This window comes from Myodes glareolus, chromosome 1 (genome assembly GCF_982192425.1).
Source record: "Myodes glareolus chromosome 1, mMyoGla1.1, whole genome shotgun sequence".
Classification (NCBI taxonomy): Eukaryota; Metazoa; Chordata; class Mammalia; order Rodentia; family Cricetidae; genus Myodes; species Myodes glareolus.
The window spans coordinates 45450006-45464232 of record NC_142026.1 but is presented as its reverse complement, the minus strand read 5'-3'; the positions used below and the strand labels follow the sequence as shown (position 1 = coordinate 45464232).

General features: G+C 40.9%; 1 protein-coding gene across 4 annotated transcripts in view; it reads right to left on the bottom strand.

Moving 5' to 3' along the window:
* Fer (FER tyrosine kinase) overlaps nt 1-14227 on the bottom strand; it is a 341616-nt gene that overhangs the window by 246519 nt on the left and 80870 nt on the right. For all 4 annotated transcript variants that reach the window (XM_087906023.1, XM_087906015.1, XM_087906014.1 and 1 more), the window contains one exon: nt 7530-7652. In XM_087906023.1, coding sequence (XP_087762149.1) covers nt 7530-7652 — 123 coding nt within the window. The remainder of the gene's footprint in view (nt 1-7529; nt 7653-14227) is intronic.

Here is a 14227-nt window from a genome sequence, read left to right as displayed (position 1 = left end):
TAGTAGCATGCATACCTTGGCAGTAATCAACAGCTCTCTATTTGGACCATTCAATAAGAGGGAAACCATGAATGGTCCTGGAAACCTAGTCAACTACCCTGGGTGAGTGAAGTAATAGATCTTGGAAGAGAACCTACAACCAACACTTTACTAAACCAACACAATCCCTAATTATATTCTAAATATTTGTCCTTATACCCTCAGATAAGTGCAGGCCTCACCCCTCATCAAATAAACTTCTTTTTGGAACAAACAGATACCATTACTGAAAACTACAACCAACCAAAATGCAGAGTCATGGAGTCAAGAATGAATGATAAGTGTCTACAAAACACAGTCCTAAAGCTCATGGCACAGGGGAAGAGGGTAAAAAGAAAGACAAGAGCCAGAGTATCGGGGAGTTCACTGTTAAGATTGTGTTTCCTAGTAGTGACAGAAGCAACACTCAAATTCTCACCAACATGAACTGAACAAGGACAATAATAGACACACCAAAGTCAACTAAGGTGAAACCCCACGAGACTTCAACCCTATACAAAGAACTACAGGTAACTAAACAATGTTGAGAGTAGGCGAAATAGTCCTCTCTAGGGAAGAGCAAACCAATTGGTTGACCAATACCAAATATCAAACCTGAAAACATATACACACACGGAATAGTATACAGACGGAGTGCGGAGTGGTTATGTTTAGGAATCTATATGTGTGTGTGTGTGTGTGTTATATATATATATATATATATATATATATATATTCATGTAAGAAAAATTAATAAAAAAGAGGTCATGAATTTGAAAGAGATCAAAAGGGAGTATATGGGAGGGTTCTGAGGGAAGAAAAGGGGAGGGTGAATAATATAATTATGTTACAATTTCAAGAAAAGAAAAAATAATTCAACCATAATAAAAATAAAGCAAGCAGGGCCGGGTGGTGGTGGTACACGTCTTTAATCTCAGCACTCGGGAGGCAGAGGCAGGCGGATTTAGGTGAGTTCGAGGCCAGCCTGGTCTACAAGAGCTAGTTCCAGGACAGGCTCCAAAACCACAGAGAAACCCTGTCTTGAAAAACCAAATAAATAAATAAATAAATAAATAAATAAATAAAGCAATCTAAAGAATAAGAAAAAAGTTAGGCAGGTATTTCAATACAAAAGATACAGAGATGGCAAAATGGCACACGAAAGGATAATCTACATTAGTCATTAGGAAAATAAATATTACAATGATCAGATGTCTTTAAAAATGGCCTTAATGAGAACCATTAATTTTTTACCATATTTCAACCTCTGGTACCCAGAACTGGGAGAGAGAAAGTGCGTGCTGTTTTCATTGCCTTTAGTTCAGCAGCCCAAGAAAGAATGAAAGCACCTGAAGGAACTCTTGAGGGATTATGCTATGAGTTAAATGCCAATCCCCAAAAGTTACACACAATATGACTCCAGTTGACTAAGAAAACAAATCTGCACAAAAGGAGGTGGATTAATAGCAGTCAGGGACACACGGAGAGGGCAGAGGACAGGATGGCTACAGTCAGGGGCACACAGAGAGGGCAGAGGACAGGATGGCTACAGTCAGGGGCACACAGAGAGGGCAGAGGACAGGATGGTACAGTCAGGGGCAGAGGACAGGATGGCTACAGTCAGGGACACACAGAGAGGGCAGAGGACAGGATGGCTACAGTCAGGGGCAGAGAACAGGATGGCTACAGTCAGGGGCAGAGGACAGGATGGCTACAGTCAGGGGCACACAGAGAGGGCAGAGGTCAGCAGAGCTACAGCGGCACAGCATGAAGAACCTTCAGCCTAGGTCTCTGCATACAGCTTATAACCACGGCTACCTGGTTCTAAAAATAGGAAACAAATCAAACGATACAGCACAACTATTACCTCGCAGTGCCTGGATCCCAGGCACTCCCGGTTCCGACATACTCTAGGGATACCCTTTTAAATCTTCCCTTCAGAAGCTGTGGCTACTGGGAATTTAGAGACACATATCAAATTCAAAGATTTAATTTAAGACCATTCTATATGATGAGGACAAAATAATAATTCTATTAAGTAGAAATTCAATAGGATTCTATTACTTAGAAATAATTTAAGAATATGAACATATAATAAACATATCAATATTTCTGAATAAATATAGTTTTATTCTTTTATTACTTTCAAATAACAAAGTATCTGGAGATAATAAAATATTACAAAAATAAAAATAATACTCTCTATAAAATATTCAGTCTCACTATGTAGCCCAGGTTGGACATTTATAACCACGCCTAGCCTTAAAAACAATTATAAGTTCATGTTTTAAACTGGGGAAAAATTTATCCTCATTATATATGTGTATTTATAGAAAGAGATATCTATATTATATGTGGATGGATGGATGGATGGATGGATTGACGAGAGATAGATAGATAGATAGATAGACAGACAGACAGACAGACAGATAGATAGATATAGATGACACAAACTAAGTACTTACCCAGGAAATACTGAAATATTACGGGAAAAAACATAAATGGATCACCATACAGTCCTATTCAGAACATTTGTTTAATAAAAGATTTTAAGATACAATATGGAGGCAAGGTTCAGTCCACCAATTTCTGAGTCAGGGACAGTCAGCAGTAACTGTTTAGTCACCTAAATTGACTTCAAATTTTAATACTGTACGCTGAAGCTAACAGTAAGAACTCAGGATAACAAAGGCTACATGACTGGGCTCACTAGGTCTCAGCCCTGAAAGCCCCGTCAGGCTAACCCTTCTAACTCTTAAAAGCTCTATTAGCCTGCGGGGCCTCAGCAGGAAGTTGGGTGAAATCCGAGGCCAGCTCCACCCCTACCTGTGGGTACCTCTGTTCCAGGGTGCCCTGCCTGGATCGGCCTCGGTACAGGACTGGCATGTACCATGTGCTGCTCTTGGGCTGAGCTGTTAGAGGCCGAAGTCGCGGCTGAACGCCCCAACTCTACAGCAGCCAGTGCTGCGGGGGCCATTAACGGCACACGCCCTCACGCACGTGTGTCCGAGGCGCCAGCACCGCGGACTGGAGGTGGTGAGATTTTCAAACAGAAAAACAAAATAGGGGTGCCAGGGAGGAAAGAAGAAACAAAACAGAAAAACCTCATCCGGGCCAAAGAAAAGAAAACTCTCATGGTCCACGGTGAATAAAGATTGCAAAACAGAACAGCCAGCTCCACCCAAACTTGGGCAAAACTGTTATCAGGAAAGATTTCGGAGAAAGCTTGTACTTCCTTCTAGGTGGGTATTTTTGTACAGAAAAAGCAATTTGGTGATCAGAGGGCAGGGAAATGAACCTTGTGTAGGTCTAGAGGTAAGAAAACTATCCAAATGCTTCTTAAGAAGTGGGGAAATGCTTAAATATTTAGAAGCAACTTTTGTATGGTATTTATAGAAATAAAGGTGGCATCTAAACGTCTATTTTCTGTGGTAGAACAAGATGACGGGTGCTAGCACTCACTAAATGAAGACTACTGGGCCAACCAGGAAACTGAAGCTGCATTGGGAGCACTATGACTGATTCAGCTTTGATAGGGGCAGACATGAGCGCTTGCTTCTAGGGCATTCAACAGGCATACCAAGTATGCCAATTATAAGTGATAATAATGAACATAAGCCATCTTCAGACCGCTAGAGAAGAGGCACACAGCCTAGCAACATGCCTTCCGAAACCCCAAACTGGGCTATCTGAGCAGCAGAGAGTAAGCTGGCAAGAGAGACACAAACGAGTAATCAGCCAAGCCAGATGTGATTCCATGGTCCAGAAAGACAGCTGCCCTACTCCAGGCCATGGGTAATCGCTGAGATTCTTATATCTGCAGTAATGGGACAAAAGCTAGATCTATGTGCGCTGAAAACTAAGTGGTAATTGAGAAAACGGATGGGAACTGCTCCTAGAATGAGTTCAGACTCAGAGACGAGAAAGCAAAGGGCAAAATGGGGGAAATAATGACAAAGGGGGGGGGGGGGGCTTCAGCAGTTGAAGGTACAACTGAGTGACAGCACAGCATTGCCTGGCAGATGTCAGCTGAGTCCTGGACCCAGCACCTCAGAGATGGGGGTGGGGAGGAGGTTGGGGGGGGGCTTGAAGACTGGTGGTTCTGGGTCAATACTGAAAAGGTAAGTATAAGGTCCCATCTGGAAGGAAAAGGTAAATAGATAAAATAATACAAATTTTCTGAGAAAATAAAAGATGGCAATACTTTAAAAAAAAATCACAAGGAACGACACAGAAGAGTAAATTCTACTGTAAAAAGATGGGCATTAGGATGGGTACTAAGGGGAAAGATGTGCATTTCAGGTATCTAGTTAATGCTTGGGAGTTTTCTGTGATACAGAAGTTCATCTGCTGACTACAATAAAGGAAGTGGGAAAATCAGAAATTTAATCAAAGCAGAGAATATCTGAGAAGTTATACCAAAATATAAAAGCTAGTGTAGATAAGAGAGACCCAACACATCACAGAACCCTCGAGAGCTTTGTAATCTGAAAGCAGTAGTGAGAGTTTGAGAGCGAGAAGTTTATGTTGCAGTCAGAATTGGGAAGACCACGCTAACAGCCATGTTGTGGTTTCCGTCATCACAGCTGACGATCAGTAAAAAGGACACTGCACAAGCTGAGGAGAGGTGCCGCTGTTACAGTGCCCTCCGTGCAATCCTCAGCGCATGAGCTGCAATCCCAAGCACCCACAGAAAACCAGATGTGTTTCTGTGCATCTGTAGCCTCAGTGCTAGGCAGGATGCAGGGAGCAGGAGCACAACGGTCAACCAGCACACCCAAATAAATGGGCTCAAGGTGGTTCAGTGAAAGCGCCTGACTCAAAACACAAAGCAAACAAAAAAACCCACAAATGAAATGGAGATATTGAAGATAACCAACATTAAACTTTGGTTCCACATACATACACATATATGCATGTATACACACACACCACATGCATACACATGCATGCATGTATAAAACACCACATGCATACACATATATGCATATATGCATACACATTTATGCATACACGTAAACACACGCACACACACAAACAGAGAGAGAGAGAGAGAGAATAAAATAAAAGACAAGAGGGTTAGGAAGATGGCTCAATTAGTAAAGTTCTTACACAGAAGCATGAGTGCCTGAGTTCAATCCCCAGCACCGACAAAAACAAGTTATTGCTATTGATCTTGGTGACCCCACTGAAACTTGATAATATGACCCTATTGATAAAGACAACACCTACCCTGATCACAGAACATGAAGAAATCAGGCTGGTACTGACCTAAAAGCTTCCTTTCTGCTGGCTAGGTTTCACAGTGCAATATCATACTTTGTGGGCTATTAGAGAAGAAAACCTATCAACAGTCTGACACAGCCGTGAACCGTACAAACTACAGGAATGAAAAACATAACAAGATAACCATTTGAGCAACAGTGGCGGGAATGCTATGGGAGTAATCAACAACTTTTAATCATACTTAATTAAGACCTATCCTACAGAAGGAAACTCTTCCCTGGAACTATGATCAAGAGCAAAAACCTGTGGCCAATGAGGTCACAGGCATGACCACTCTTAGTCTGCAACACGCATAGAATTAAAATGACCCCTAAATTTGTATCCTTATACTCACAGATGAGTATAACTCTCACCCTTCACCAGAGAGGCTTCTTTATGCAGTGGACGGCTGTTATAGAGAGATGAACAACCAGCCAAAGTATGCAGAATTATGTGACCATGCTCACATCCAGGTCACACACTTTTCTCCACAAGGCTCACACAATACTGTAGAAAGGGAGTGAGAAGTCAGGAAAGAATGCTGCAAAGTTACATCCTTTGGACACTCATGACCTCACAGAAGCCGTGGCTGACAGCACGAGACCTGCACAAGGTCAAGCCCGTCAATATTCCAGCTCGGAGAAGGAAGGCCTCACCCCTAGGTAGGGAGCTATCAGCAATTGCAGAGAAAGGAAGAGGCAGTCTTCTGCAGCAGTGTGGTAGGCTGTCCATGTTCCACTGGGTGGCGCCCTACACCCATGTGCATACCAACAGCACTGAGTGAGTAGATGGGAGGGGGAGAAGGAGAGGAGAAAGAAGAAAAAGAACAACAAAACAGGAAGAAGTTGGGAGGATAAGGTGGTGTGGGAAGAGTCAAAGAGGAAACAACAAGTGTGGATATAATCTAAATAAATTGTATTCATGCATACAATTACTAAAGAATAAATCAAAAATTAAACGCCTTAAAAGCCAAGAATACAAGCACCTATAACCCCATGCTAGAAACTCAAGAGAATTCCTGAGGGTTGTTGGCCTGCCTATCTAGTTGAATCATCAAGTTCTGACCCAATGAGACCCTGTTTCTAAAAATAAGGTGGAGAGCAACTGAGGCAGACACTACACATCGAATATGGTCTCCATACACGTTCTTGTACCTGCACACATAAGCAAGTACACACATTACCAAAAATACAGATACACACATTCTTGTACCTTCACACATAAGAAAGTACACATATCTAACACATGTTCTTGTACCTGCATGCATGATGGAGTACACACATTTACCAAAAGACAGAAATGTATTAAGACAAGTAAAATCAAAAGACCTAGAATGATATTTCAAGTCAAAAATCAGCTAGACAAACACCAGGAAAAATAACAAAGCTGATATTTATATGCAAAGTAGATCAGTGTGTTCTAATTAATTTATTTGATGCCTTTTAACACAATAGCAGTCAATTTCTAGATAACACTTCCCTGAATCCTTTTAAAAAGGGATTTACAGTAAGTCTTGCAAAAAATAAATGTTGAGCAACAAAGATAGCCTTTAACGAAGGATTCTTCATGAGGTAATTCAAACTGTTAAAACATTAAGACATCTGATTGTGGCATTTCATTTACAAATCCAATACCACTTTTCTAGGATACATCTGTCTTAGTTAGGGTTTCTAATGCTGTGATGAAACACCATGACCTAAATCTTGGGGAAGAAAGGGTTTATTCTGCTGACATTTCCAGGTAATAGCCCATCACTGAGAGAACTCAGGGAAGGAACTCAAGCAGGGCAGGAATCTGGAGGCAGGAGCTGAAGCAGAGGTCATGGAGGAACACTGCTTACAGGCTTGTTCTGCATGACTTCCTCGGTTTGTTTTCTTATCGCACCCAGGCCCAGTAGCCCAGGGGTGGCCCTGTCCACAGAGAGACAGGCCTTTCCACATTAATCACTAATCAAGAAAATGCACCACAGACTTGCCCACAGATCAATCTCAACTGAGGTTGCCTTGTCTCAGATGACTCTAGTTTGTATCAAGTTCACATGAAACTAGCTGTTAGACATCACATTTTACAGAAATACAAAAAGAGTTCTCCAGAGTCACACAACGGAACTACACAAAATTCCACTATTTTAACATGAAAACTTCCATTTCTGGAAATGCCACATTCACACCAGCATGTAGCAAGTATTTCTGTAAAAAATACATGCTTTCGTTTGTACTCTTTCAGACGGTATCTCTGGTACTCACTCAGACTTCTTTTCACAGGTCTCAGAAGATTCTTCAATCCTCTTCTCCAGCTCCAGGACAGCCTCCTCCTTGTGTAAAAGCATCTGTTGTGTCTGCGTGAGCTCTTCTGCTAAAGTCTTCAACCTGGAAGGAGGAGTCGCCATTATCAATAACACACTAAATACGCTCATCTGCGCACACCCGACTCTCAGAGTGTGGCCATAAGGTGTATCTGGAGAAGGCGCCTATCCTTAGGAACCAAACTACTCAGGGTATCACAGCACTTTAGTCAATCACAAGTCAGAGACCCTGGGGCTACTCTGCCATGTGGCGGGGACAAAATGGGGGATGCCATGGGCCACAGCTGTAGAATGGGGAGCGATTCTGTCATAACCCCAACAAAAGGTTTAAACAACAGCGTGAGAACCACAGGGGACAGTAGTCAGGGTGTCCTGCTGTCAAAAGAGCAACAGCAACGGCATGTGTCAGCTTGGCCACATCTAAGGAAAGGAAGGCTGCCACATTCCCTTGCTCTCCTGTCCCCTGCATGAACCCAGCCAGCACTTCCTCCCCGACTCCTTCAGGCATTGTGCTGTATTTTGGACATTTACCATGCCCTCTGGTTCACAAATTAGGGGTCTCTGGAGTAACTAGTCCAAGCACATCTCAAGATAATGAGGGTGTGGTACAAATACGGTAAGCCTATGGAGTGAGTGAACACGGACAACCCTGCTAGAACAGCATGTCCTCAGACTGCCCAGCAGAACTCCTACAGCAGGCCTGCCATGCCACCCCACACAATTTGCCCACTAGTTTCTGTCATTAGATAGTCCAGAAGCTTCTCCATTCCAAAAACAACAAGACAACAAGGACTTCTCAAATGCTTTCATTTGTTCAATATTTTTCTTGATTTTTATACAATTGTATTTATTTTTCACTGGTTTTCCCTCTCTTTGACATATCTTCTCATAAATCATTCGTCCATTTCTTCCCTTGCTTGATTTTATTAATTTTTAACATTTTAGAATCTGTATTATTTTTGCCCTTCTATTCTCATCGGTACTGAAGCTGTTGTTCTTAACTGGTTCACACAGTATCTCTACACCTCATTTGAACCTCTATAGTCACTGTGCCTTGCTTCTCTCCTTCCGCGACACCACTGGGGATTGAGGCCAGCACCTCAAAAGACTTTGGGGAGGGGGCTTTGTTGCTGAGCTACACACCATCCCAGTTGAGAGAAACTGTCCTTTACTCTGTACCCACGACCTGATCACAGGCAAACCTTCCCAGATATCCCAGATAAAGGACACAACAACCCCAGCTGACAATCCAGCTCCAAGAAATCGCACCTGGAGGGAGCCTAGAGTCCTGTGCCCAGACATTCAGAGTGACAAACGACAGGAGAAATGGCACCTACAGGGGATTTCACATGGACGGTTCCCATTCCCTGGAGCACACCCTGCTAACTGGGGGGAGCTAGCCAGAGTGCCCGTCTGTAGACCACTCTTTACAACATCATACATTCATGGAATACCATAGCAAAACTGCAATATTATAATGTGCACTGATAAAAACATTAAAAAGTGTAAGAGAGACATTCTTTACATTTATACATCCCTACAGATGTATAAATCGAAACATAGGAGCTCAAGAAACATGAAAAACAGCCAACCATTGTTCTCCAAAAGTCTCTGATTTCCTAGCAAATTACCCCAAAAATGTCTAAATGAATTATATCTAGACAAAGAATTCAAAAGACTGATTTTAAAATGATCAATGAATTTAAAGAGGACACAAATAAACAGCTGACTAAATTAAGGAACATAATATAGAACACGAAAGAGCAATTCAATAATGAGAGTCTGAAAAAGAACCAAACAGTAATACTGAAAATTGACGGCTCAATTAATCAAATAAAAACCTCAAATCTTCATCTATACACTAATCAAATAATGAAAGACTACTTAGGCTTGAAAAAATATCACTATATTAAGATAATAAAAAAGAAAACAAAAAAGTGAAATAAACAGACTGGGCCAGCAAGATGTCAGAAGGTAAAGACACTCAGGGGCCCGATGTAAACTCTAGAATCTGTATCACATGGCTTAGGGTTTCTATCCCTGGAAAACAAAACAAAACAAAACATGAATGACCAAAAAGCAAGCTGGGGAGGATTTATTTGGCTCACACTTCAACATTGCTATTCATCACTGAAGGAAGTCAGGACAGGAACTCAAACAGGGCAGGATCCCGAAAGCAGGAGCTGATCCAGAGGCCATGGAAGAGAGATGCTTACTGACTTGCTTATCATAATTTGCTCAGCCCACCTTCTTTTAGAACCCAGGATCAGCAGCCCAGGGAGTGTACCACCCACAATGGGCCGTGCTCTCCCTCAGTGATAGCTGATTGACAAAATGCCTTGCAGTTGGGTCTCAAGAAGGCATTTCATCAGCTGAGACTCCTTCCTCTGATGACTCTAACTTGTGTCAAATTGGCACACAAAACCAGCCAGTACAACTGACCCCTTGTCAACTTGACACAAACACATCACTAGTAAGCCACATCCTTTCCTTTCTTACTCATCCCCAAGATCGCACATTAAAATCATAAATAATTTTAAAAGCCCCTCAGTCTTAAAAAATTCAGTCTTTAAAATTTCAACCTTTTTGAAATATCCAATCTTTTTTAAAAGTCCAAATCTTTTATCTGTGGACTCCTTTAAAGTCAAAATTAAATATCTTCTTTAAGACAGAAGAACCAGGACACTCTCACAATCTTAACCAAGAGTATAAATGACTCAATACTCAATTATCTGGGCTCCACTCACGATCTTCTAGACTCCTGCAAAGGGCCTGAGTCACTCCACCAGCCTGTCCTCTGCAGCACACACAGCTTTTCCTCAAGGCACCGCTGGCTCCACTCCACTGCTGCTGCTGTTCCTGATGGTACTGGCATCTCCAAAATGCTGGGGTCCCTTGCTGCAAATGGGCTGCACTTTCACCAATAACCTCTCATAGGTTCTCTTCATGGTGCCAAGCCTCAACTTTTTTGCATGACCCCTACAGTCCTGGGCCTTTAGCTGTCACTGAGGCTGCACCTTCACCAATGGCTTCTGGCCTCTCACAGTGCCCAGTCTCAGCTGCTCTCCATGACCCCTTCATCCCTTCAAAACTAGTACCACCTCGGTGACTCTTACACATTACCGAGTCCTGCTGGCAGCATGAGGTACAACCTTGGTTGCCTCTGGAACACAGTTTCTCTGTGCTCTCAGGAAACACTTCCCAAAAGATTTTTTTCTCAGTACTGTTGGTCTCCTCTTAAACACTGCTAATTTCTCTGCTCTAGCTGACCAGCATCAAGTATACCAGCAAAGCAAAATTTTGCTTTAGTAGCTCTGGTATGTAATTTATCGCAGCTAATCAGAACCACAGAATCTTAATTTAAAATAACAAACAGCCCTGGTAGAGCCTTTAAATTTCCCTCTAAAACTTCACAAGCACTGCTCTTAACATTCTTATCTTCCACACTCCAAAAGAACATCCCACGGAGCTCTAAACACTCAATGGTTCTAGCCCAAAGTTTCAAAGTCCTCCCACAATCCTCCCCAAACATGGACCCACAGAAATATCCCACTCCTGGTACCAGTTTATCTTAATGAGAGTTTTGATTGCTGTGACCAAACATCATGACTGAAAACCAAGTTGGGGAAAAAACAGTTTATTGGCTCACACTTCAGCATTGCTGTTCATCACTCATGGAAGTCAGGACAGGAACTCAAACAGGGCAGGATGCAAGAAACAGAAGCTGATGCAGAGGCCATGAAGGGGAGCTGCATGGATTGCTTATCATGACTTTCTTGGCCCACCTTCTTATAGAACCCAAGACCAGCAGCCCAGGGATGGCACCACCACCATGGCTGGATCCTCCCCATTGATCACTAAGTGAGAAAATTCCTTACAGCTGGATTTCATCGAAGTATTTCCTTAACCAGGCTCCTTTCTCTGATGACTCTAATGTTTGTCAAGTTGACACACAAAATATATGGGGAATCATGAAGAGATAGTCTTTAAGCAGTCATTAAAAACAGAGTATAGCTACCAATGTAATTAACAGTAATAATAGGATGGGCTACTGGAGGGAATTAAAAGGAGGGTGAAGGGCTGATATGATCAAGATACATATGTATGAGATTTTCAAAAACTAATAAAAAATAGAAAACATATCAAGAGAAACAATATAGGAAATTTCCAAAATCTTTAAACGTGGGCATCCCCATACAGCAGTCATTGAGAACCTCAAGTAGACATGACCAGAGAAAAACCTCCCCTGAACATATTATAACTAAGTAGACATGACCAGAGAAAAACCTCCCCTGAACATGATATAACTAAGGTGTTAAGAGAACAAAACAGAGTGAGAGTGTTTAAAGCTCCAAAAGAGAAACACCCAGCACTTATAGTCACAAACCCAGCTGCATAGCAGTCGTCTTCCCGGCAGAAATTCTAAAGGCCAGGAAGGAGTACATGCAATGAACAAGATTACTATATTCGGAATCCCACAGATCAAAGAAGAAAGAAAGACTTTCCAAGATAAACATAAGTCAAAAGAATCCAATATCAGTAAAACAGCATTATACAGTATCCTACATAATTCAGTAAACCATAAAAGCTATAAGATGTATAATGTAAAAACTAATAAACATGGACTATTCCAAACAACTGGAAAGAAATCCAAAGATGACAGGAACTAATATATTACCCTTCAATAATAATCCTAAATATAAATAAACTCAGCTCTTCCATAAAAAGACAGGGAGCGGCTAACTGGATTATAAAACAAGAAGCACAGTTGATTGCACACAAGAAACTCACCCTATCAACAAAAACATGTAGTCTGAATGGAGAACTTAGAAAATGACATGGCAAGCACACAAGATCCTCATTAAACAAAAGAGCCACACCCACATGCAACAAAAATCATCTTTTAGCCAAGCCGATCAGAAGAGACAAAGAATTTTACAATATATTTATAAAGTGAACAATGCACAGGACAATTTATATGCTCTGAAAATCTGAGCACTCAAGTTTATGAAGCAAACACTCCAGAGCATAAAGGAAAAACTAACCTTCAACACAGTAGTGGACTTTTAACACCACATTCTCATCAACAGACAGCTCATCCAGACCAGAACAAACAAACAGAAAGCGTCACATTATATTACACATCAATGAACTGAACAGACATGTACAACATTCCATCCAATATCTGCAGAATATATATTCTTTCCATTAGCATATGGACATTTTCCACATGTAAATTTTCCAAAATAGTTCTTCTTATTTTAGGCAATAAAACAAAGCAATAAGATTACAATTTTATTGTATTTCATACTATGGCTACTATATAAAGGCAACAATACCACGTTAAATTAGAGATTATTCAAAAGAAAAAAAAAAGCCTGTACTTCAGGAGGGAGATAACAGGGGAGGGAGAAAAAGGGGTAAATATAATCAAAATATTTTATATTTATATAAAATTGTCAAAGAATAAACATTATCTTATAAAAAGTTTGGAATGTAGAAAAAAGAACCTGTATTCCAATCCAAGGCCTCAAGTTACTTATTAAAGAACTATAAATAATTAAGTAATACCTGATTCTTTGTTGTTTATAAAACTGTCTTGTATGATTTTATGGAGCAAGAACACATGTCCAGTCACCTCCTACCACCAAACTGTGTCACAGGGCCAGGAGTCAGCTCCTACCACCGTCCTGGCCACACAACCTCAGAAGAGTCAAGAGTCATTCTATAATGAGGTTCTGAAGCAGAACCAAACTGTAATGCTGAAAATTGAAAGCTCAATGAATTAAATAAAAATCTCAGTTTAAATCTTCATCTGTAGACTGAATCAAGTAGTGAAAGACTACTTAGGCTTGAAAATGTATCACTATATTCAGATAATGAAAAAGAAAACAAAGAAGTAAAATAAACAGAATGGGCCAGCAGGAAAGGGCCACAGAGGAGAAAAGCCAACAGCAGTAGGAGGAGAGGCACGTGGAGAGCTCTGCCGGTCCCCTCTCGTGCTGCTGGCTTTTCCCCTCTACAGCCCTTTCCTTTCTCTTCTGTTTCTCTAATTTCTCTCTCTTCTCAATCACTCCGCTAAGCAGCTCTTTACTGAAGACAGTTCTTGCCTCAGCAACTCTCTGAAACACTAGGGAAGTAACAAGAAATAAATGACCTCAGGAAACTAAAATTTTACTACACAGATTTCAAAGCAAGAGAGACAATGACTGAAAAGAATGAAATTATTAAAATATTTGAAGAAAGCTTTTCCTTTCCACTAGTCCTCTTTAAAAAAAAAAACAGTCCAGAGTAAGTGAATTAAGTGAAGGAGAGAAGAAGAAATAAATTTTAGCAATTACAGTTTACACAGCAATAAGACAGCAAATGGAAGAGCTCCTTCGTCACAATGCCATTAGACAGGCTTTATGTGCAAACACAGCAGGAACAATTTAAAGGGTTTACTCTTTATTTTTAAATGGTGCAGTATTATAAAACAAACCAGTTAAATACTATGAATGACTATCTGAAAAAAATCACACGGAGACATAATTAGCATTTGACTGTTTTTAATATGCACTTAAATTCATATGATCCTCACAATAAAGTATTATTACCTTCATTTATACCTGGGAAACTAAGGCATAGAAAATGTGAGGA